The sequence below is a fragment of the Pipra filicauda genome, unplaced genomic scaffold (assembly GCF_003945595.2).
Source record: "Pipra filicauda isolate LSUMZ 115617 unplaced genomic scaffold, ASM394559v2 scaffold187_size1440530_pilon, whole genome shotgun sequence".
Lineage (NCBI taxonomy): Eukaryota > Metazoa > Chordata > Aves > Passeriformes > Pipridae > Pipra > Pipra filicauda.
In genome coordinates this window covers 1,244,943-1,269,286 of record NW_024104295.1, presented here as the reverse complement: position 1 = coordinate 1,269,286, position 24,344 = coordinate 1,244,943, and the positions used below count along the sequence as shown (strand labels likewise).

Sequence of the window (24,344 nt, the reverse complement as noted above, 5' to 3'; positions counted from 1 at the left end):
AGCCAGGAATCACTTGAGACACCAAAGTGGAGCAAACATGTCACATTCCATGGTTGATTCACATCACTTTGAAGGCAGCGTACTCCCCAAAAAATCACGAATGTTTTCCAGATGGGTCCTAAGGTGTTGTGCAATCCAACTCTGTAGAGACAAGCCCTGGCTTAATATAAAGATTTATAAAGAAGATTGTAGCTTTTGAATTCTTAGAGCTACTCTTGAGTACTGATGAGAAGTTATTTTGAAGACCTATCGTTAGAACATTGTCCATTAGGAGTAGACTCAGTCTAGAGAACCCTGTACGTAGTCATTTTGTGCTTCCTACTGCCCTGCTCTTCTCATTAGCTATTCTTCATGAGACTGAAATGAAATCAACAAACATATTTCATATCTAAATCTTTATTTTCTTCACACTTCAGTTTTTCATTAGGCCTGAAGTGTCTATAGTGGAACCAGGTTTATTTTTCTATTCACATGTATTAGAATGCAAATATATACAAAAGTGAAATCTTTGGACTTACGAAGTGAATGCTGCAACACCCTGCAAACACAGGGCAATATCACCCTTGCAGCCATGCCTACCAATGCTTGCTGGTTTTGGAAACTCCAGCAGACAGTACATCATCCCTGAGACTCAACTACAGGCTAACAGCCCCTGTACTTCTTATCTTTTCAATAAGGCACTCTGCAATTATTTATGTGATAGTTTAAAAAGTACAGCATCCCTAAATGCATCTTAACTACCCAGGAAAATGGTAAGGGACATTTTATGAGTTCTGTTTTATTAATAAAGGAAATGAGAATTCCACTAAAAACAGTAACAGTTTCGAAAACAACATTGGCAATGTCTTTAAAGTCGCACACCTGAAGACTTCAATAAACTTCCTGAGAATTCACAAGAAACTAGGTTCTCACAATAGGATATGATGAAGAAAGGGTGTGTAAAGCACTGCACAGAATGTGTATGTGCTGAGCAAACTGTCAGGTATGCCCACCAGAACAGCATGTAAAGGAAGCTGCTCCACCTGCGCAAGATCTCTTCCCTCTATCAAGTTTCCACTTCAGCTGAAATGTCAGAAATTGGTGTCTAGGGAGAAAAAGCAGAATGCGCACCAAAGATGAAAGGCATCCAAGCATAAGCACATCAAGATGCCACTGTGAAGTGAAAAAAAAAAGAAAGGATTGGCTGATTTACATTAGCAAAAGAGGTATGTTTGCAAAGCCAGCACACTTTAATGTTTAAAGATGTATCACACATCAATAGCCTGTGATTACCTCACTCTGAATTACTGCATCCTACCACGGCTGCAGTAAGGGAGAAAAGACATTCTTGATTTCTCAGTATTAGAAGGGGGAACTACAACATAAATTTGCATGTTGCCTTTCCATCTATATGCAGTTCTGTGGAGTGTTTACAATTGCATTGTTTAGGGACTATCTTCACAGTTTTGAAATCATATTTAGCAGAACACTTCAAAATATTTACACAAAAAAGAAAAATAGAATATTGGTGGCACAGTCTATCTAGCCACACTGAATTCCAAACACTAAAAATCCATACCCAACAGACTAAAAAACATATAAAAACAGTCTGTTGCTCTTATTTGCCACAGTTCCCTCGAGAGGTAAAATGATTCATTCCTGTTGGTGATTAGTCATGTGGTCCTGTTAACTGTGAGTTTTTTCCTTGACCAGTGTTCTAGATGTACATTTTCCTTCTCTCATTAAAAGCATTTGTATTTCTGTATTTCCAACAGTTCTTGAGTGTTCCTAAAGGGGGGAGGGAGAGGAAGACCAGTGCAATAAAAGTTGTTTAGTTATAAATTTCTAATATATGTGATTGGAAATGGTCTTGAAAGAGGCAAAGCCCTTCATTCCAATGGCCTCCATCACAGTCCTTCATCATTATTAATGCCATAGGACAACACCATTCCAAATTGCTATGTTTAAGACTCTCCTCTAATAATTTTTTCCATTATTTTTCAGAGCTGAAAACAACCTTTTCCAAGTGTTCTCACTGCTGTCAATTTTACCTTGACATGCTGGGTTTACATCCAGAGATGCTGGCCACTGGTAGGTTAGGCAGACGGAAAGACCAGATCCCCCAAAGGTTTCCTCCCAAAGGTTCGCCCTCAGTTCCTGCATTCTCAGAAACTGGCAGCACCACTGTGCATGACAAGAAGAGATGATGGCAAAGTAGTTTGGCTTTAGTGCAACTACTCTGAAGCCTTTAGCATTGATTTGAATGAGAATTCCCAGCAAACAAGACCCTTCTGAATAAGTCTAGGTGAGTCAAGGCTGGCATCACATTCTCATCTCTCCTTCATCACCAAAGTAGCAATTAGCCCCTTCCAAGCTACAGTTGAGATCAACTTCTCTGGTCTCTTTGCCAGCAGAGGTTCTTAGCATTTCTTAAAGGGACTCACAATTCCTCACAGCAGTTGTATCCTACCTAATAGCTCCATGTTTGATTTGACAGGTTGCAGTGCAAAGGTCAGCTATTTTCTGCTCTCCTTTCCAGTTCATTTGAAAAGGCAGCCTGATGAGCCCTTTAGGTTCCTTGCAGGTAATGTCCTTCTGCAGTCTGGTACTTTTGCATGAACTTGTTTACAATGCAGCTGGTTTCCTCTCTAAGGCTCTGGTAGAGTTTTAGTCCCTCAAATTCTATGCTAAATTTGAAATTTATAAAAAAATTGGATTTTAATTTATAGTTATTTAAATGTTCAGTTTCTTTCTAGTAGCTTTGCTACCCCTACCCTACACTGCATGTAATCAATACTGCAGTTGCTGACTCCCTGTTTGAACTCTCCGTGGGTTCATGTAACACTACTCACACAGAAAAGTTCTCCTATTTTGTTGATACTTTTTCTTACAAAATCACTGTTCAGCTTCTCATTTTTGAGAATATTTGCTTCAGTATCCATGATTTTTAACCAGTTACTTTTGTTAGCTTAGCCTCATACTTTTTGGATGTGTTTTTAGTAGTAATGTTTGCATTATAAAATCAATAATAATGCCACAGCACATAAAAATGTGTGCTAGTATTCATCTTAAGTTGATTTGTTCCCTAGTTGTTCAGCCTGGAAAATGTTTTGGGCCTCTGTATACAGCCATAAAGATCTGACTTGGTAGGGTAGAAAGTTGTTCTGTAGGATCCTGTCATACTCTGTCAAAGCCTTTTGAAAACCAAGGAAATAAGGTTGAGCCTACTCCTTTACAGACTCCTCTACAATTGCTAAGACATATCTTGACCATCAAAAGCACTGAGCATGTTCCTTGTTTTACATACATCCAGTGTCCCTTCATGTCTCCTACACTGCAGAAACCTCATCATCCCCCCAGGTGCAGTATTCAGCAGGATCACCCTATCAGAGCAGTCTAACAGAACTCCAACATTTCCACTATTGAGGAAAAATCTCTTTTTCCCAGGCTTCATCACACAACTCCCTCAGTGTCATTAAACTGGTGCTGTCAGGTGCTGTCAGCTTTTCTGATGGGATTTCACATGTTTTCATCTCCCTTGAGTTTTTCAGCCTCTTGCATTTTGTGTCAATGCCAGGCTCAGGGTTTCCAGCTTTCACTACCAATTGGTATGAGGGGTGTTGAGAATAAAGATTTCTTTGAAGTGATCCGCACATCTGCTTTCCCTTCTGTATTAGCTGGGAATATTTTTTCCCTCTTTTCTCTTTGGCACATTTCCTCCATTTACTCTCCTGTTGAAATGCTTTACCATTTCCCATTATAGCAGTAGCATCTTCTTTATCTGTTAAAATTTTCATCTTTTTCTGTCTTTCCCTACAACGCTTTTCACTAGTGGTTTAGCTTCTGCTGCTCCTTCTGTGCTGCCTTCTAAATTTTTTTCATTCTTACCATTTTGGAGTTCTCCTTTCTCTTGGCAAAGGGCCACATTTTCTGCCTGTGGTTTTCTTCAGTTACGACTCTTGCAGTTTAATAACATTGCTGCTGAGCTGATCTCAGGGCTGCTGAGTCACTTTCACCTGTGTTTGACAAAGCCTCAAATGAATTTGTCAGCATCAATCTGAGCTTGCTCATAATATCTTTCGGCTGTTCCTTCTTGTACTGTTGGTCAATTCCGACTACTTCTTGTAGTCACTAATTTGCCATTATACTTACAGGTTGGCAGTGGTCAGATTGGTCGGTAGTACCAGTAGTTTGGACCAACTGTGTTTTGGATGAACAAGCTGAATTTTGTTTCGCCACATATCAAATGTGAAAGTCTATATGAGTAACTAAAAGTTTTTCAAGAAGAGAGCAAAAGAACGTCTTTCTGATTCAGACTCTAGTGTCATACCTCACTTCATGGCCTGTGCTGTATTATTAAAGAAGGAAAAGAACAGAGAGTGATCCTTCCCAGTCTATCCTCGCAGTTTCACCAAAACCACTGTGTTTAAACACACTAGAAATAAAGAAATATATATAGAAATATCCTGCATTATTCTTCCAAACCCTGTTTTAATTGCTTTATACTTCAGGATCCAGGGTATTTTTTGCCAATGAATGACATGAAGCAAATAAAAGTTATGTAATGCACCTACTTCATTTTTTTAACCATTTGAGAGATCCCTTTGAACACCTTCTAATGATACCTTAAGAGGAGTCATGAATATATGTTCACACATCAATATCACCTTGTTGCACATGACTTTATACCATATTTCCTGTGCTGTCTTTTCCTCCGTCATCTCTTGGTTACCTGTAAGTAGTGTAGCTCACCTAGCTCCTTGAGATCATAATTTTTAAGAGCTTTTGGCAGCAGACCTTGGAAAAAGTTCTCTCATATCCACATGCTCATAATCCACCTTCACAGAGCTATAAATACATTTGTAGGGCATCACATTCTCACAAAAACCCACTTCCCACAGTTATCCATGGACCGGTAGTTCTATTTTTTATTACCATTTCTATATATTTGCAACTGTGTAAGTTGGACCTACTGATCTTTAGTTCTTGTCACCATTATGGGAAGTCTTTATAAGCACAGTTGTCACATTTCCTATCTTCCATTCCTCCTTTACTGCTATTAATACAAGCAGTAGCTTATTTCACAGTAAATAGTTCAGCAGCTTTCTAGAGTTCTTTCAAAAGTCTGAAGAGGATTCTTTAGATGAACCTTAAGAAGTTCTAAAAGAAGAGACTGAAAATTTCAGAGACTTGTAATGGTTCCTCTAAAGAGAATCCTGGCTTTAAGAAGCCAGTCATCTGGCTTGCTATGGGCTTTGCCTATTTATTACCATTCATTTTGTCAACATCTTTCACTTCTGGAACCACTTTGACTGATATTTATCAGATTTCCCTGTATCTCGTTACTATTACAGCCTAGGTTGGTAATAAAGGTCATGTCAAAATGGAAGTTGTATCATCACATTTTTTCAATAACAGTTTGGCAGTAATTGTTCAAAACATTTCCATTCTCATCACCACACTCTTTGGAGCAGTACATCTTTTACCAGGCTGATCTTTCAGTAACTGGCTTGGACCTAGCATATATTCCACACTACTGATGATACCAGGCCAATGGCAATTTTCCATTATAATTACTGCTTGGTCATAAGATGTGCAAACAGTATGATCTGAATAGCTGAGGTATTTCTTCACTTGTCTAAAATGCTTATGGTCTGCATCTGCAATTACTGATATATTGATTTTTTGGAGAGAAATGTTGTCACTTCCATCATGATCTAAAAGATCCCTATGGGCCTTTATCATTCTTTTTCTGAATTATTATACTCACAATAGCATGGTCAAGGTGCCTGGGGTGTTTCTTTCCAAGGTGCTTTCTGTTGGCAGACCTTAATTTTTCAGGACCCTAGCTTTTTAATTTTTTTTTTTAATTACCAGGACCCTCCATGAAGTACAAGCATTGAGAAGTCTTTTGCAGTCACTTTTACTGAAGAGGTAACCTGATCTCATTTACCTTCTGATTTTACTGATCAACAACTGTACCAAAATGCCACATACCTACTTCTTCACTCTTTCAGCCCTGGGGCCCTAATCTAACATTTTTTGTTCTCAACCCCCTTCTTTTGCTCTTTTAAACACTTTGAAGTTTGTTTCTTGATATCGTAACAGTAAACAGTTCTTTCTGTTAAAATGTTGTATTGAAAACTACTTTCTTATAACTATTTGAATATTGTACTGCTACATGTGGGAGAGAATTCAAAAAAGTGCTCTTTTCTGACACCCACACAGCACAATGGAAATGAGCAGTTTAACACAGCAACTTTAATCACAGACACATATACTAAACTAATTGTGGTTTGCTTCACTAACAGTTGGAAATTCTCAAAAAGGCAGATATTTTGAACATATTTCAATATGTGTTCTTTCATTTTCATGACTTTCCCCCCTTGGCAGAGAGTACATAGTCAGCTACTAGGTTTTTTTCCTTCACTCCAAACTTCTGTCATTTCCCAATGTAACCAGCAGTTTTCTTAAGCAAATACTCATTGTTTTCAGTATGTTTGTCCTCCATACAGCGTCCCATTTCATGGTAAACATATGAGATTATTTTCTTCTTGAAATCATGCTGTACCAACAAGATAAAGAACATTAAAGGAATATCAAAGAAAAACTCAGCTGAATACATGGAAAGCAGTGGAAAATCTATTTATCGGTTTCTATTCCTTGAAAACATCAATCATAATGGAAGGGTTTGTTAATCACCATACTATTTTTTTTGGTTCATATTTCCTTCCCTTTTCCTTGTGAGATACACATCTAGAAAAAAGTCAACTCTCTTCTATGGTAGCAAAATCGTAATTAAATATATCTCTGGCCAATTGAATGAATTGCAATGTCTGAAAGGCATCACTTTTCATTCTGGGAAAAAGAATGCTTTGGTTTATGTCTGGTTTCACTCGTTCAGATGTCATGATTTCTAATGGTAAAAGGCAAGCTGGAAAAAAAAGTAAGGTCAAACCTTTTCATAACGACTGAAAAGCTCTTTATAAACAAGGAAAGATGTGTATATGCTTCTTTAGTATTGTTTTGGTATTAAAGATTTAGATCCCATCTGGTTCTTTACTCATAGACTACTTTGGAGAATTGATTAATCATCACAAAAGTAAAAATGCGCCTTTCATTACTAGCAGGTTTTGTGAAACACAAGATTTCTCTAGTATGTTTAATAAAGATATATCTTTCTTCTTACAGTAGCAGATATGTATATCAGAACATAAGCAATGCACAGGTGCAAGAGTGTATGTAATTTTATTCATGTCTGATCTCAAGCTACTTGTGAGAAGAGAGACATTTCTTATTAAACAATATTTTAATGTGTAAAAAAAAAATCAAGCCAAACTTGCTTCTTTCATGATGTTGTTTATGACATTAAGGGAGTACCATTATCAGACTAAAACCTCACAAAATCGGAACGAAGTTCTTCTGCTAAGTTAATGTTAGGCAACTAAAGAGATGCCTACAACAAATTTTCATAATGAAAAATTTTATAAATACAATTAAGTCTGTAATTTGAATGATTTTATGCAATATCATTAAATACAAAGACTCTTTCAGAAACAGAAGAGGAAAAAAAAAATGTTATTGCTCGTTCCATGATTTCCTGCCAGGATATTAAAGTCTTTCAAAATGAGCCACGCATTTGTAACACAGACACTGCAGGATTAGGAAGATTGTGGGATCAAGTGTTCCAAAAACCAAAATGGAAATGCTTATCTAGCTACAGAGAGTGGATGAGGCTCTTAATTTCAACAATGTAGCATACTGTGTGCACACCTACATCTCCCAAATGTAAGTAATGAATATATGCCATCTTCAATTAATTTCTTTTTATTAAATTTGAAGTTTTAGAGAACATTCTGCATTTACTGAGGCAACAGTGAGATTCCAAGAGATCTTACAAGATTTTCAGTGAGGAAAAAGCAGAAGGTTCATTAGGTTAGTACATAAATGCTGCATCAGAAATTTAAAAATACTCTTGAATATACTCATGCTTTAGTGAAAAAAGTAATAATCTTTAACCACAGAATCAAGTTTAAACTCTCTAGGAGCTACCTGGAAGTATTTCTCTTTCATATAATTATTTTCAAATTAGTCTCTCAAATATATTGAAAACAAACATCATTCCCAATAGTGGTAAAACAGAGACTTTCAAGATCCCGAGATTCTAAAAACCCCATGTTCCCTTAGGTACCTGCAAAATTGGCCTGATTTTCCAGAATTACTTTGAACATAATAGGTTTCCTTGATTTTTGCTGAACACCTACAAATGTAAGAGTATTTCACTGGAAGACACAAATTGCTCAACTTTTCTTTTTCCAAAACTACATAAACAATTGAGGAAAACACCCCTATTTGGAAATCCCACCCTCCCCTTGACCTGAGCTCCTTACCTGATAAACTGACTCTCCAAATGAGAAGCTATACACCTAAGATAAATGAGTCTGTACCACACAGTGAGGAATATCAAAGCAAAACAAGTCAATTTACCTTTGCCTTGCGAAAATGGTAGACTACCAGCATGCTTATGAAGTCCAGCAGCATACAGAGCGTTTGGAATGAGATGATAGCCAGCCGTAAATACTTGTCCTCCTGTGCATAGCAGGGAGTATCGTCTGTACAGTAGGAACATCCTTCTCTGCAGGGCAGGCAGGTGTAGACTTCCTCCGACAATTCACCAACTGAAAAGCGATTTTCTGCATCTTTTCCTGAAAGTATCAGAAGGGCAAGGGGGAGACACCTTTAGTTGTACAGGATGGGGAGTTCATCCAGACAGAAGCAAACCATTACTCTGCTGGGCTCCCTTTCCCTTCCCGTTGGCCTCTCTAATTAGATTACAAAATAGCTTGATCAGTTTTGCTTTTTTCACTTCAATCTCCTTTGTAACATTCAGAAAATGCAGACCAAATTAGATATGAAGGAAAGTGAGCTTGTTAAACATCAAATGCTTCCCTGTTACATTTAAAGTTGGCTAAATCTGCACGGCAAATTCTATGAAGGAGAATTCTGAATGGGGACAAAAAGTATATGAAAGATTTGAGAATAAGGAAAGGATTTCACACAGACACATGAAGAGCAGACCCATTAACTACCTAATGTTCATAGTACAAGTTCTGATCCTATTTCAGATTTTTCCTCAATTTCATAAAGATGCTATCTAGTGAATTAATGAGCTTCAAATTAGATAAAACTCTTCTTAATTAACATTTGTTCAGCATGTTGTTGCATGATTGCACTACTCTGTGCCCAAAGCAAAACCAGTCCACTTACACTAAGTATAATTTTCCATTGTTCACACAAGCGCATCAGGAAATCTGGAAAACCTACTGGCAAAAATTAATATTTTGTCTATGAAAATCAGTGATTCTTGAGCTGACATCTCATCCATCAAAATGAACCCATCAATAGCGCACATAGAAGGATTCCAACTTTTTCTGATCTGTGAATACTTTTCTGTAAACCCCTCTAAGGCTTCTTACCCTATAGGAAATTAACGGAGTAAAAAGGTGAAGTCAAATCAAAGGTGTGTTAAAATGTGTGATAACTCACTTTACACAAGACTAGAGAATTGCTCCAATTTCTTTGATCAAAAATTTCCTCTGTCACTGACAACAGTAAATCATCCATTGTTTAGTCTTAATTCAAGAGACATCTTATTCCACCGATGTTGCATGTGCATATGGGCTTATGGAACTCTCCTCAGACTTTTAGCTGACTTTTAGCCCATTTTAAACACAAGGATATCTCCAAGGGCAATTACTTATTGCCTTCTCAAATCTATGTACAAATGCGCATGAGCTCACATCTGCTGACGGTCAAAGCCTGGGAAAGGGACAAAGAGGTCCTATACCCAGGCCTGTTTATTTGCCATGCCATTCCAACAGCCCTGTGCTCCTTGCCCTCAGTGCAGGGTGCTTTGCTCCCACATCCCCTAGTGGGAAGAGAACAGAATGGTATTTCTCATGAAGATTGTGAATTTCTCTTTGGAGCGTTATTCTAGACAAAGATGTTGGAAACCTGAATAGAGCAGAGTAGTGTTGACTCACGCTGATAGTCAGATTTTCTTAGATACAAGTAGACAGCAAGAAGAGATTTTGTGACTTTTTGACCCAGACTGTGGGAGGCAGGAATGGAAATGCTGGAAAATAACCATGTTTGGGCATGACGAAAAGGTGGAGAACCTCTAAGGAATACTATCTTGAAGATATCATAGGACTGGAAATCCTCTTCAGAGCAAACAGCCATGGGCCTCAGCACATTAGCATTCCAAGAGCTTTACCAGAAACCACCATCTAACATTACAACCCTGTTTTCTTAATTACAGCTAGAGCAACGGACCCACACTGTATTCTGGCAGAGAACAGAAGTTACAGTCCCCCACCTCCCATCTCCATATCCAAATCAAGAGTGCATTACCTACTGTCCAAGTTTTCCACTTTGTTTCCTCAACAGTTGCACTTGTCAACCTGCCTTTCCACCACACACCTGTTACTTTATTGTTTCTTAAAGAGTTGCCCTTCAATTAGCCCATCTCCAAAAAGACTATTTAATCTCTTTAAAATCTCACATTCCCGAGCCACGTGAGCCATTCGTTAATATATTTTATGGTGTCAACTGAATAAATTATTTGCAGCATAAAAACATACACACTGAAAAAACAAAATTTAAAACCTATAGCTATGAGACTACCAGTCACAAATATTATATGAATATGTCTTGATAATTTTGCATGGTCCTAAACTTGATACACTTACTTTATTTCTGAAATGTTCAACCTTGAAAGTCATTGCAAATACATTATAATCCATTTTATCAAGGATTTTCTTATCTGAATCACGTGTGGGAGTTTCTTCATGTGTATATGAATATATACAGGGATAACAGCCAATAAACAGTTGCATGTTGCAATAAATATCCCACAGATATGACTTCATAACACAACAGCAAGCCTTCATTTAGCTTTGTCTGGTGTCATGTTGTCTGTTGTACACAAAGGAAGATCATCAATACAAATCTTCACTGTCTGCACTGGCAGATACAAATGATTTTTCTGTGAATATTTTTTGACTTGGAAACAATTCGTTGTTTTATAGGTAATATAAGAAAGATTAAAAAAATTTGATTTAGCTGAGGTTTTCCACAATGTGATAAGGAACTATTTATTAACAATCCCCATATTTTTAGGTTTTTTCCTCCTTGACAAAAAGAAATAACATTTTTCAGACCCTCTAAAAGAAGTTCTTGGAAAAGAATGTCCATTTTATTTACCACTGACTGGAAGCTTGTTTGCCCAATCACACCCTTGTCCTGACTGTATGACTCAGGGCACTGCTGCCCACTGCATAGTTGAACATTTCTGCCCTTTATTTCTGGTCCTGTCCACTCACCAAAGTCAATGGAACATCAATTCAAACCACAGACAGTCCCAGCCAAGCATGACGTTACTGCCTCTGACAGTATTGCTTAGAGATTTCATTGTGCCTTCTCCTGTCTCAGCAGTTCTTTGGGATTACATATCTCCTCCAGTGAAGAAAATCAGTTTTTCTTCCTCAAAAGATGACAAAAGATTCTGGACACTTGTAAGGTAGACGGACAAGAAGTCAGTTCTGCTCTACACAAGGCTGCAGAGTTTTTAGCATGGACACAAATGAGACAGAAGTTATACTGTGCTGCAGGGAGTTAAAACTGAGAATGAGGAAGGTGTAAAAAAGTACCATTCTAAAGGAAAAAAAAGAACAGAAAAAAAATGCAGTAACCAAAAAATAAAAAGCGTAAAAAGGAAGAAGAAAAGAACAAAGAATTGATGAAAAGTAGGAATAGGGACACAAACTAATACAAAGTACAATACAATGAAACAATAAGCTTAAATGCTTCAGCTATATACACTCTACGATATTTTTCCCTAGTTCTTCCCTCTTCTATTCCAGCTTATTTTTCTGCTGGATTGGCCCATCTGCTTTTGAAATGGTCTCCTGAGGGCAACTCTTCATCAGCTTCAGTTCTCCTAAGGACACTTTGCCACGCAAGGGATGCCTCAGCAGCTGCGATATTGCCAGCTGAAATCTTCCTGCAAACTAAGAATGGCACCACAGGCTGCCAAGATCCAGGGCAGGAATTGCTACTGTCCCAAACCAAATCATCCCACACTCCAGTCAGAACTCAGCAGATGAACACAGAGAGCACAGCGCATGCTGAGCACTGAGCAGAACAAAAGACTGATTCTGCTCCTTTTCTCTAATAGTGTAAATGAGGAACAACTCCCGTTGCTTCAGCGATGCTGCAGGAACCCAGTGGGATAACTGGACCTGCTAGCATCAAAACCTTGTATCCTGCCATGGCCATAAGCCTCAGACTAGAAAGGGATTGCTGAAGTCAGTAACAACCTCCATATGTGCTAAGATCTGCACGTGTGAGTTCTGCTGAAGAACCTAAGCCAAAGGGCAGGTGTAAAAAATGGGAATTCCAGTTGAACTGAAAACCCCTCTTGGAACTTTTCATGTGATCATAGCAGTGTTAGAGACAGCACAGTCCTGTATTCAGACAAAAGGGCCACCTCTGGTGCAAGCACCTTTTTGCACAAGGCAGGTTCCACATCCAAACAACAAGAGCTAAGCAGAACTTCTACAATATATGGACAACGCATTGCTAAAGACAGAACTTTTAGGTTGAACAAAGCACCTTGGTTCTGCTAAGGATTTTCCAATGCAAACCTGATTATCCCACGAGGCAGAGAACAGAACTGCTTTGGAGAAGGGTGTTCCAGAAATGTTAAAATGTAAGTAGTCATCAGTTAGTCTATTCTACCTATACTAATAGTGTTACCTAAAAATGAGCCATTAGGAGAAAGTGCATAGTCATGTACTCAAGCACTTACAGGTTAATACAACCTGCACACATGAAATACGTTTTTTTTCTAAAATCAATTTCCAACCTCAAAAGAGACCTCGGGAATTTTTCAACAACTTTGTGTCCCACTGGTACCCAGGGTCCTCATTGACACATGCAGAAAAAATAGAAAGGTTTTACATATTTTTGGCAGTTTCAGTTCTGAAGAACTGATGCAGACATGGGAGGGAAATGTCCTCCTACCTGGCTTCTTATTCAGTTAGAGAACAGCCTAAATTCCAGCTGTGCCCTTGTCCCAAACACTCTTTGGGAACCTGCAACACGTGCAAATTCCCTGGGAGCAGCAACATTGTACTGCTTTAAGGCAGAAAAGTAACTGATCTGCAGAATCTTTCCTACATGGGACACTGTTTATGCCACATTGCATCCTGGTGTTCAGGGCAACAGCTGAGTTTGCAGAGAGGCAGAAAAGCAACCTTATAAGCCTTCCTTATAAGCACTGTGTAGTGCTCAACATCCCTGAAAAGCCACTTAATACAGGCATCTTTTAGGCTCAAACTGAAACATTAATCTGGACCTAAAGCAAAACCTTTCCCCCGCTTAGAAGTCAGACACGTCAGACACTTGTGCAGCCGTAGTTAACCATATTTTGCTGTGAAGCAGAATCCCAGTATCATTGATAAATGCTCCCATTTCAAGACACAACACACTCAATCTAATTTTTAAATTCAGAAAAGTATAAAACTGGTCATTTTTTCTATCTATCTTCTTTCTTGTATCTCAAGACCTGCAAATCTTTGCTACCTCCTTATTTTATTCAACTAGGAATACTTTCTAAATGATTAACATTTCTATTCAGTTTCATCTCTTTTATCATCAGATTTCATCAACCTATCTCCACAGATCTTCAGGTCAGACAGTTTCTGTCAAAACTGCTTGCAGGATTTGTGTCTAGAATTCCTATGTTATCATCGTTTTGAAGCACCAAATACATACTACAGCCATTTTAACCATGGAATTTTTTTTCCTCTTTTCTTTTTACAGAATGTAGCTGTTTGACAGGGCCAACTTTCCTTTGAACCACAGGTTTTTCTCATTACTCAGTCATTTCCAGTCTCACTGGAAAATCATCTATAAAACTTGGCAGATGGAGCTGCATCTGGATGAATTAAAGCAGTTCTTTATTACTATTTCAAAACTCACAGATACAAAGGCTCAACTCAAACTGGCCCCTTAAAATATCAGCATATGCAAACACTTTCTTGAGACAAATTTCACTCTGTGAGGAGCTAAATATCCTTTCTCAGGTAGGTATATAGGCTCTTCCTTCTAAAGTAAATGAAGAAAAAAGGTTACTTGTCTGAGGTATTACTTTTCCCATCTAAAGACAAATTACCCTCCAGGGGAGCCATGTTCTTCATGCTGACTGCAGTTTAAACCTAGGTGACTAATACATAGCAAGCCTATACATGATATAAAATTAAGCTCATCCCTGATGATCGATGCTGTGGTGATCTCTAGGCACATTATTTTCGTGTGTTCTCTGGCATTTGGTATGACAAAAATCTAAGAATTATTTTTTTTTAATATGCTCACTCAAGGAGTTAAATCCCAATTCCACCAGAACTCACTGCACTGCAGGAGGAACCAAACATCCTCCTTACTTCACACAACCCAGAGAAACAGCACTATCACAAGGCTGCCATCTGTGATACTTCACAATATGAAAAGAGAAGGGGAAACAAACACTCACGGGGTAAACTGTTGAACAAACTGTGCTATTTAGGCTACAAATACATACAGGAGACATGATATCTCTCACAGATATATATGTGCACGGTTAAGTGTTGAATAGTACTAGAGGTATTTCTACAGTGGAACAGGAACAGCTATTTACAGACAAGGCAGGAGATAATACACACAGTCTCGGATCAAGCTTGGTGAAAGTTATTCATTGCCATTCCCTGGGCATCTCATACAAACTGCTCTCACAGAGCAGAGCTGATGACATGAACCTCTGCCTAAAGAATAGTGCGAAGAAGCTGGGGATGGTATTTAACTGAAAGCAAGAGGCAGAGAAGGATGCCCTGTTACAGTCCATACAATGTGTGTCCTGGGCACATGGATGCTGTTTGTCATCCATATCATACAGCCAAACAGACTTCCAGGCCTGAACCATCTCTATTACCTCATCGGCATCTCCCTTTGAATTCTCCTTTGCAAATGAAGTAAAATAAAAACAATTAAAGCCCACACAAAGCCAGAGGCTAGGGCATTGTCATTTCCTCTGGCCAAAGTGAAAATGAGTAGATTAATTTCCAGAATACTTCTGCTTGAGCACAGGTGCCAGAAATCTCTATTTCCCCTTAGCACGACTTCTTTTCATGTTTTTAAATTTATTTACAAATCAAATATTCTTCAAGTGGGTATGTTTTACAGGATCCTCAAGAGTATTGTGAATGACAAACCGAAGGGCTAGAACTCCTTAAGTGATTATATAATCCGAGAGTTGCAAACCACTGGGATTTTACTGTATAACCCAGACAAGGATAAAAAGGAGCCCTGCATTATTAATGCTAGATCTGTTTTCTTTTTTTTTTTTTTAGCTCAAGCAAAGGCACTTACTCTGAAAGCTGTTCACTGAGAAGATGTTGGGATGATAGAATCCAGCTTTGCAAATACATTTGTAGGCTCCAAGCACAAATCCAAGGCCTTTAATTGGCATGCACTGTGAGAAAGGAAAAAAAGAAAAGTCATGCAGATGATCATACAACTGTATACTCAGATGTACATTCAGGCATAAAGACATTACAAGATATTGCACACAGACTTCTAAGAACAAATAGGCACTCCTTGCAGACTGACAGCATTTTCTCAGTGGCTTTTCCTGTTGTCATATATCACTCCAGTTTTTTTCCCTTGTCGTTCGTCACCAACAAACAGCAAATACAGCTATAATCAAGCCTGTTCCACTGGTGAACTGACCAAGTGCCAAATTTGACTCTTGCACATTTGCTCTAGGCAGGACATCCAATGGCTGTGTTTTTCCCTGAAGAGTTTCCAGCACTTTTTCCCAGCACAGCAGGTGGAGACAGCTGGAGCTCACACTACATGAGTAAGAACATGGACACCCACAGCCAAGCCACCAACCTTCTGCCAGCAGCACATGCCGGTGCCCCCGCCACAATGGCAAGCACAGCAGAGTGGGGATAACCCAGTTAAAACACAAACAACTGGTTAGAGAAAATGGCTGCAGACATACATCTAACATTGGTGAAAGAGAGAAAACCTATGTCAGCAGGAGTCCCATACTTTTAAACTCTCTTGTCCCTTTTGGAGGAAGCAACACGTGAATTTGTTTAAATGCAGCTTCACTCTTGCTTACTTCTGACACCAGGTCAACCATAGCAAATTTTTTACCATGACACAACATCTAGTGTTAGACCATTTCTGTACCTCAAACAGTCTCTGCCTAGTACAGAGGAAAGAAACAGTACAGCAACATAAAGGTAGAAACACTGGTAAAATTATGTTTCCCAGTACAGCTTATTTCACTTCATCAGATTGAAGTAGACTTCTACACTAAATGCCTTTCCCATCAGTATAGGTGTACTTACAGCATAGGTGTACCTATACCAACACACCTCCATGAATAAGAACTAGACACCAGCAGTTCCTCAGTGACAAATTGAATGATTTAATTAAAACAGCCTCTGCCCTCTCACCTGACTGTGACTTCAGAATATGCTTCAATCTCTAACTGTCTGTAACTGGCAGGGAGATGAAGAGGACAAGGTTCAGTAAAAAACATTTGACTTTCAAAAAGTCAAGTGTACAACAAGAAAGGCCTTGTGTCTGCACTGACACTTTAGAAAAATTCAAAAAGAAAAATTAAAAATAAATAAAGATTAATAAATTTTTATTATCTCAAATTTCAGCTTTGTGACATCATTCTGCCTGATGTGAGGAAAGCCACTTTGCTTTTCTTTGCCTCTGTTTCTCACATGGCATCTCTTCTTGCACCCTTTGCCAATCCGGCATCCATGCAGGCAGTGCAGGCTGTGGGTGCTGTTGGTAAAAAGCTAATGAGTAGGAAACTGGTATGCAAGAACACTGAAAATTCCTTCAGCTTTTGTATAAACATGAAAGAAGGAAAAAAAGAAGCAAAGAGAAGGCACAAATTTTTTTTTTCACACTTTATGCTGCAGAAATATGACTGTTGACAGGGTGGAGGGCAGGAGAAATTGAAGTGGGATGAGTGTGTGTGCAAGTCCAATGACAGCGAAACCTCTTTAACCAGGTGTAAAATGGTAGTTAAAGTGTTGAAAAGACTCTTAAGGAGAAAATTCTCTTCTGCCTTTCTGGCTTCTTGCTTTGTAACATGAAGATGCACCGTACTACAGAGACTGCATTTTCTTTTTGAAGGAAAAGAAGAAAAGAAGTAGTTTCTACTGTATTCTGTGAACACTATATTCATAATCCTTTCCCACTGAACAAATTCATAGAATCATAGAATTATTCACATAAAATATGCCATAGGCTCATAAATCTGTTCTGCATTAAAATGAATGTTTAACTGATGGTCCTTTCACAAACATACATTATTCACATCAAATAAAAGTCTGTACCTTTTATTTTATTGTCAATGACCAGTCTAGAACTTGAAAATCACCAAAATATTTCAAATGCTGTAATCTTTCCTTGGTCTAGGACATTATCCTTGCTTCCAGACTTTTGGTAGCTGTAATAATGCACACCTTAAAAATTGTCAATTTGTTTCTTGCATTGCACATAATCCCATGCAAAGGTGCAATAGGGGTCAGGACAGCCTGTTGAAAGGTGGAACGAAGAGGAGAGAAAGAGGCCTAGATCATTCTAGATCTAGGCTAGATGCAGTTTCAAACTCTGAAATTCCACTCTGCTCGACATTTCATGCAAACATTTACAGCCTGAGGTTTTTCAAGAAATTGCAGCAGCTAGGCAGGGAAGAACACTAAATACCACGTGGCCAAAAATGGGAAAAATACTTTCCCTGGAAAGAAAAATTTTCGCTCTTTTCACAAAAGATTTAACAGTTAATATTTTATTAACCAATGGTGGTAAATATTATGGTGAAAAAGGTAATAAATAAATTGAGTAAGACTTTTCTGCTGCACAGAAGGAGTTTAGCAAACAAAGTCCAGATTTGTTTGCAATGTTTGTAAACAGACACAGAGGCTTTTCCTGGTTGTCTGTGGGTGAATCTACACAATACACAGCAGGCACAGACAAGCAGTTTTTGTCCTTGATTCCAGTGACCCCAGAGGCAGACTCTGAGCACAAGCCTGGCAAAGCTGTACCAGCTCACCCACAGCAGCCACAGGATCGGCCACGGGCCTCAGAGCCTCAGGAGGGCAGGAACTGAGCAACACACAACAGACTGTGCAGACACAGCCAGTAAAATATAAATCTGCTGCTGAGTTACTTAAGATTTGATCCATATAGAACTTAGCACTGAAAAAAAAGCAGATATGTGAAAAATATCTGCTTCCACACAAGCAAAAAAAAAAAAAAAAAGTAAGCATAAAACTGATCTGGTTTCAGATTTCATTATAAATGTGAAAGCAAAGCTCTGGGAATAAACCCACCATATTACTGAGCATTTTTCAATTCATCAGTACTCATAAGCTTTTTAAAAATCATACTTTATTTAATTCATGAAAGCAGCTACTATAGGTTAGATCAGAAGCTCCATTTAGGCTTGTATCACATCTCCTACATGCCCAGAAGCCAGTGTCAAGGCAAACAGTGAAAGATGCAGATGGCTATTGAATGATCCTTCACCCATATGCCCTTCAGGCCATCATACTCCTAAATGGAATTTGTATTGCTTTAAATTCCAGCCATTAGTTCTTACAGATGGCTTGGTTACCATTAAGATCAGCTTTATCATTTTCACTGCTAAAAAGAGAATAATAGGTGTGTGTAGAATTCACACAGCACATTTATTCCACCTATCTGTTCCCTGGTATTATATTTTTAGCTTTATAGTATTAGTCTAATTTACTGACTCCCAGGCTTAACATAGTATGCTTTAAATTATATATTCAGCTCAAAAAAATAAGATATTCTATGAATATCTATCTTGAAAATATTTATAAATAAATAGCCCCTGAATCAACACAGACACAACATCTAAACCATTTTTTTTGAAGTCTGTATTGGTTTCATTTTATGCTGCTTGTTGTAAAGGACAATGTTGGTAAAATCTAATGCGATAAAGATTATCTCTGCTGGAAGAAAATAAACCTTTCAAATAACCTGTGCAGTTGCTTTGAAAGTCTGAGCCAAATCTGGCACAAGAGAGACAAAGCCCTTCATCAGATCTGATTAGGCAGAAACCAATTGACCAAGTATTCAGCAGACACACAAAGCAGGTGTTACATCCACATTGGATGTAACAGAAAGGGGAGAAAAGAAACTAGTAGTTTAAGAGAAAGGATGTGGCATCATGTCCTACATGTAATTTAGAAACTCAGACAAATGACTAAACAAATCTGTCCTGTGGCATTCTTGAGCAGAGGGGGTAAATCAATAATTTTGGAATTTAAGGAGGAAAAAAAAACCAAACTAAAAACGCAGCCAGTCTTGATTTGGGTACTTTTAGTTTTTCAAATAGCAGCCTTCAAAATCTGTATTTCCACATGGATACAGAAATGAGAACATCTCCCTTTTCTAAAGTCGACTCCTTGTTCGCAGAACGTAACAGGAGCAAAGTCATGATAGATAAAGATTAACAAAAATAATACAGGTAAACCCATATTTCTTTGCTCTGGTCAGGGGTAGCACATAGGGGATTTCTAGAAAATACTAAACACATATGAGTAATTTTGTGCCTGGCACACAATAGCAGCTGGAGCAGGCTGGTGTCCTGCAAGACCCCACACGCTTTTTTCTGATCCTGTTTACCATTGTGGTCAAGCACACTCACTCATAAAAAGCATAAGAAAAAGAAGACAAAAGCCAAAGTGTCTCTGCTTAAGTCAGTGACAGCTCTGACATTGAAAAGGCTTTAGCCATTGTATTTTCTCACTTCATTTACCCTTCAAGAACAGAGTTTTATGTTACAGTGTGTTTGCAGCCTCACAAGTGAACAGTGAGCACATCCATACAATTCAAGAACCTTGTGCAACACCTGGGAGGCCCTGCTTGTGTCCAGACAGCTTGAGAGGCAGCCAGCCTGCCAACCACACTACTCATAAGCTTTTCTCTTCAAATACAGCATTTTGTTTCAAAAGTACAGGACAGGGTTGGCCACTCCATGCTTTACACAACAGAGTTACTTAGGCCCCTGTAGCTCTTCTCCTCCCTTCTGAGTGCATTGGTGGAGTTAATTATTTTTAGATGCAAGTTCAAAAAGGTGTTTTCCAACAACAAGGGACTTAGAATAACACCAAGTTGTTTAAATCTGAGTCAGCTGAAGCACAACAACAGCTGATCTGATTCAGGTTAGAGCAAAGGTAGCTGTCAGGACAATATTTGTCTTCCTAGTTTGATGCTTTGCTAAAAATTCCTTAATGTTTTTCAATCTGAAATTTCATTATTCTGGTTTTGTTAAGCATGGGCTGAGACTAAATACCGATGGTAAGGAGCCTCAGCTCATTCACACAAATAATGATAAATGACACGTGACTACTGACAAACCACAAGCAGAAAAGAGCAGAAAAGTTAATGTCATTTACTAAATGAAAGAGACTATAGAGCCTTTAACATCTAATTAACCTCTTTTGCAATGTGAGTAATTTTGGTGACCAGGCTGTACATCTGAGGACATACACGATTCCCTTCTGTTTATCTCCTTCACTCCCAAGATGCAGATGTTATCAGCCCTTGGGTGCATAAACACTACAAAAATGCAAGTACTAGGGAAAAAAATGGTGGCAGTGAAGAATTTTGCAAAGAAATGAGAGATGAGAAATATGTACAAATCATGCTACCTGCTTAGAAGACAGTAAAAGGAGAAAAAATTTAATTTAGCAGTGTTTGAAAATAGGTTACTTGGGGGCCATAGTGGGGCTACAGAGCAGAAAACTCATCATCAGCTGTTGTCGTGCACATGGAGAACTCACAGTCAGCTTACAAACTATGCTTCCCACAGTCAGGATCCTTTAGAGAAGGACAACAATTAGAGCAATTTTCAGAGGATGTGCAGCTTTGACACTCACAGGTTCTCTGCAATGACAGTGTTTAAGACAGATTTTTCATTACTGCTGAAAACACCTGTGCAGTCTACAGTCAGGTTACTTTAGCAATAAAAATCTCTTTACTTGGCAGTCTGGAATTGACACTGGTAACCTGACTATTATTTTAGAACACGTCAAACTTCACTTCTGATTAACATGCTAAACAATAAAATTACAATTTCTCCTCTCCCAGAAAACTGCACTGCAATTACAGGGGAACCTGTTAACAGACACCAAAGGGACTGAGAATTTTATAGCCATTAAATAATGCAGTGTAATTAATTCGTAGGCATTTTCTCAGGGACAGATATCCTTGGCTTTGAGGATGAATTAAGACATTTTTCACCATTAGCACAGGTTAAACTTCATTTAGAGCAAAGTTTAATTCACTTTCTCGGTGTCTTACCTATATTAGAGAGAATTCTCTTCATACTGTCTCTCCATCCACTTTTTCCCTATCACTAGGCTAACTGCTTTATACATGGGCAATACTAGAAATATCAAACATTATCTGCAGATCCCCTTCCGGAAGCTGTCAAGGAATATGCCAAAACATACAGAGGTCCTTTACCTCTGGATATCTGGTTCTGCCAGCTACTTCTGCATTCATCTGTGACTTGGCAGCAACTGTTGCAAAGTTTGCCTGGAAGATGAGCCACACAGTGAGACAAGAAAGCTTGCCAGAACCTGCAAGAATGTGAGTCATTTCCAAAATCATTTAGTGGGGGAGAAAGCTGTATCTTTTCCTGATCCCCACAAAGGATGCAGTGTTAAGAAATGCAAAACCCCTTAATTTGGTATTACTTATTGATGTAAATTTTTTAACCAAATTTTCTGTTGGCATTTCTCTACCAATAAATGCAACTAACAGTGCTATGACAATATAAACTACTTCCACTCTGAAATCCATTTTTTGCACGTTTATAAACTTTAAAATATTTATTTATTTATTTATTTATAATACTAAGAACACATTTTTTTCTAAAGGCCAATAGGAAATACAAGAATAGTCAGTCCAGCCCAGTAACTCATTAAGAGAATTGGGGAATTCATCAAGGAATGCATCAAGGAAAGAGTAACAGAGGGTGCATGGGAATTGCACAGCTCATCTCACAGAATAGCACAGCCAAACATCCACTAGACTGTGCTATTCTTTGGAAAGAGTCTGACTGTTGAAGTGCTTCCTGCATGGATAGCCTGCTGGCCCTGCTAGCTGGAAAGGGGAAAAATTTCCTGTAGTTCATCCAAAAGCTAACAAATCCATGGGTAATTTAGATGCATAAATCAAAGAGGGGAATAAAATGGTGGAAAACTGTGCACGATATTTTAATAAATTAACATGGACAACATTGCTAAACCAACATTTTCTAGCTGGGAGATGTATCTGTCATTTCTACTGTATTTCCCAGCAACCACTCACGTAACTACTTCTTGATTCTTAAAACAGCCACAAGCCTCCCATCCTCAGGGTTGGGTTCTCCATCAGAACTGAAGTTCAGAGCACAGTTTCTAGGTTTAACTTATGATCTGAGCTCTGTTAAACTACATATTCCTCTTGATTGTTTTCAATTTTATCACCTGTCTACTTTCACAGTCTCATCTATTGGAGGAAACCGTGATTTTGGGGCAACGCCATCATTCCTTCTCTTGCCCAAGAACACTACAGACCATGGTCTGTCAGACTGTCATTCAAGCACCATCATAAGGGTCATATCACAGTGAGAAGAAGCACCATATTGTTGCTGTCAGAAAAAATCCTCCCCAAATGCCACTACTTGACAGTGACACTGATCTCCACAGCCTGGAGCTGTATACTCACTCACTACAAGGCACAAGTACCACAGAGGTGCTACATGTCCCACTAGCACCATGAAAACAGAGCACCCACTATTCGCCAGCTCGTTTCACCTCTTCTTTAGCATTAGGCAAGTACAAGCATTTTTAAAAATGCTTTCAGCAAGACAGGTTAACTTGCGGATAACAAATCGGAAACAAAATGTTTTAACAACATAATATAAAACAGTAATACACTTGATAAATTAACACCTGTCTAGTTGCTTACTGCTTCTCATCCAGGACACCTCAGAGATCAGCCACGAGAGCACACCATGAAATCCTGCCTTTTGCTCTGAACACTCACTTTCTTCCTTCAGCCTTTATCAGATCTGAGGAAAAATGCCTTAATTCTGAGCAGTAACTGTCCTACAGGCAAGTTCTCATTTCTAGGTCTAAGGCTAGCCAGAGTGTGGGTGATCCAGCTCCATTTATGGAGCCACCACACTCTAGATAGACACTTTGAAAATATTTTATCTGTTCTTCTGCTTCAGTTATTTCAGATCTAGATTGCTACTTTTTATCTAAAGCCATGTAGTCTTGATGACTCTTATCTCACTCCTTCATTGCCTTCTGAAGCTGGAGGGTTTGACCACGGATGTAAATTCCTTGGAAGGCTCTCTCTAAATTACTGCTTTTGCTATTTCACGATGCTTCTCTCTACCCATCATTACTTTTCCTTTAGGTTTTGCACTTATTCCAACAAGGCTATTCCTCTGCCACGGTGATTAAAAGACACTTTTCCCTGTTCTTGACTGCCATTTCCTGCCCAGGCTGAAGTCCTCCTTCATACAAAGCTACAGCCAGACTCCATTTAACATTAAAAAAGCCACATACTATAAAGTTGTTCTCTGAAGTACATGGTATAACACCAGCTTTGATACAGACCCGCAAAGTGCATTCTGTCTGAGAATAAGGTATTGTGTCTAGATATGTGTAGGAATGCAAATATTCCCTCGTCCTGTCTCCAACAGGAGTTGTGTTCTCTGTGATACAGGGTCCTCTTGCATCCACAGAAATTTTAGGTGGGTGGGTGTCTACTGGAGCACATCACCCACAGCTTAATGGGTCCCAGAGCCCAGGGAATCCACAGAGCAGTCCAGACTCACAGCTGTGGCAAGGTGACTTAAAATCTTGCTAACAGTCCTCCTCCCTTGTGAGATCTCCAAGCAGGACAGCTTTCTGCCTGTATAAATCTGTAGTATAGCTAATCTTTACCAAGGAAGTATTGCCACATTTTAATTGATCCTCTGAGATATAACAATACACATATCAAAATGAAGGTTAAGTTCAAATCTAAGCTGGAAGGATGAAATACACTTTTTGTTTTAATTTGTTCAGTACTCTGCTTCCCTTTGGTTCAGCAATGTCCTGTTTTTGACCCAAGGTCCCAAACCAGCACACAGATTCCAAAATGAGTTCCCTGCTAACCCAAATGGCAGATGGCCACACCACAAAGATAAAACA

General features: G+C 38.6%; 1 protein-coding gene and 1 long non-coding RNA gene across 3 annotated transcripts in view; both read right to left on the bottom strand.

Moving 5' to 3' along the window:
* Positions 1-24,344, bottom strand: part of GPR158 (G protein-coupled receptor 158) — a 183,280-nt gene that overhangs the window by 88,563 nt on the left and 70,373 nt on the right. For both annotated transcript variants that reach the window (XM_027751749.2, XM_027751748.2), the window contains exons 3-4: positions 15,448-15,550; positions 8,467-8,684 (exon numbers count right to left, since the gene is read on the bottom strand). In XM_027751749.2, the coding sequence (XP_027607550.2) occupies positions 8,467-8,684; positions 15,448-15,550 (321 nt within the window). The remainder of the gene's footprint in view (positions 1-8,466; positions 8,685-15,447; positions 15,551-24,344) is intronic.
* LOC120323039 lies at positions 20,809-21,690 on the bottom strand. The gene is made up of 2 exons (XR_005563105.1): positions 21,616-21,690; positions 20,809-21,033 (listed from the first exon to the last, which is right to left on the bottom strand). It is a non-coding gene; the product is annotated as an uncharacterized LOC120323039 (long non-coding RNA).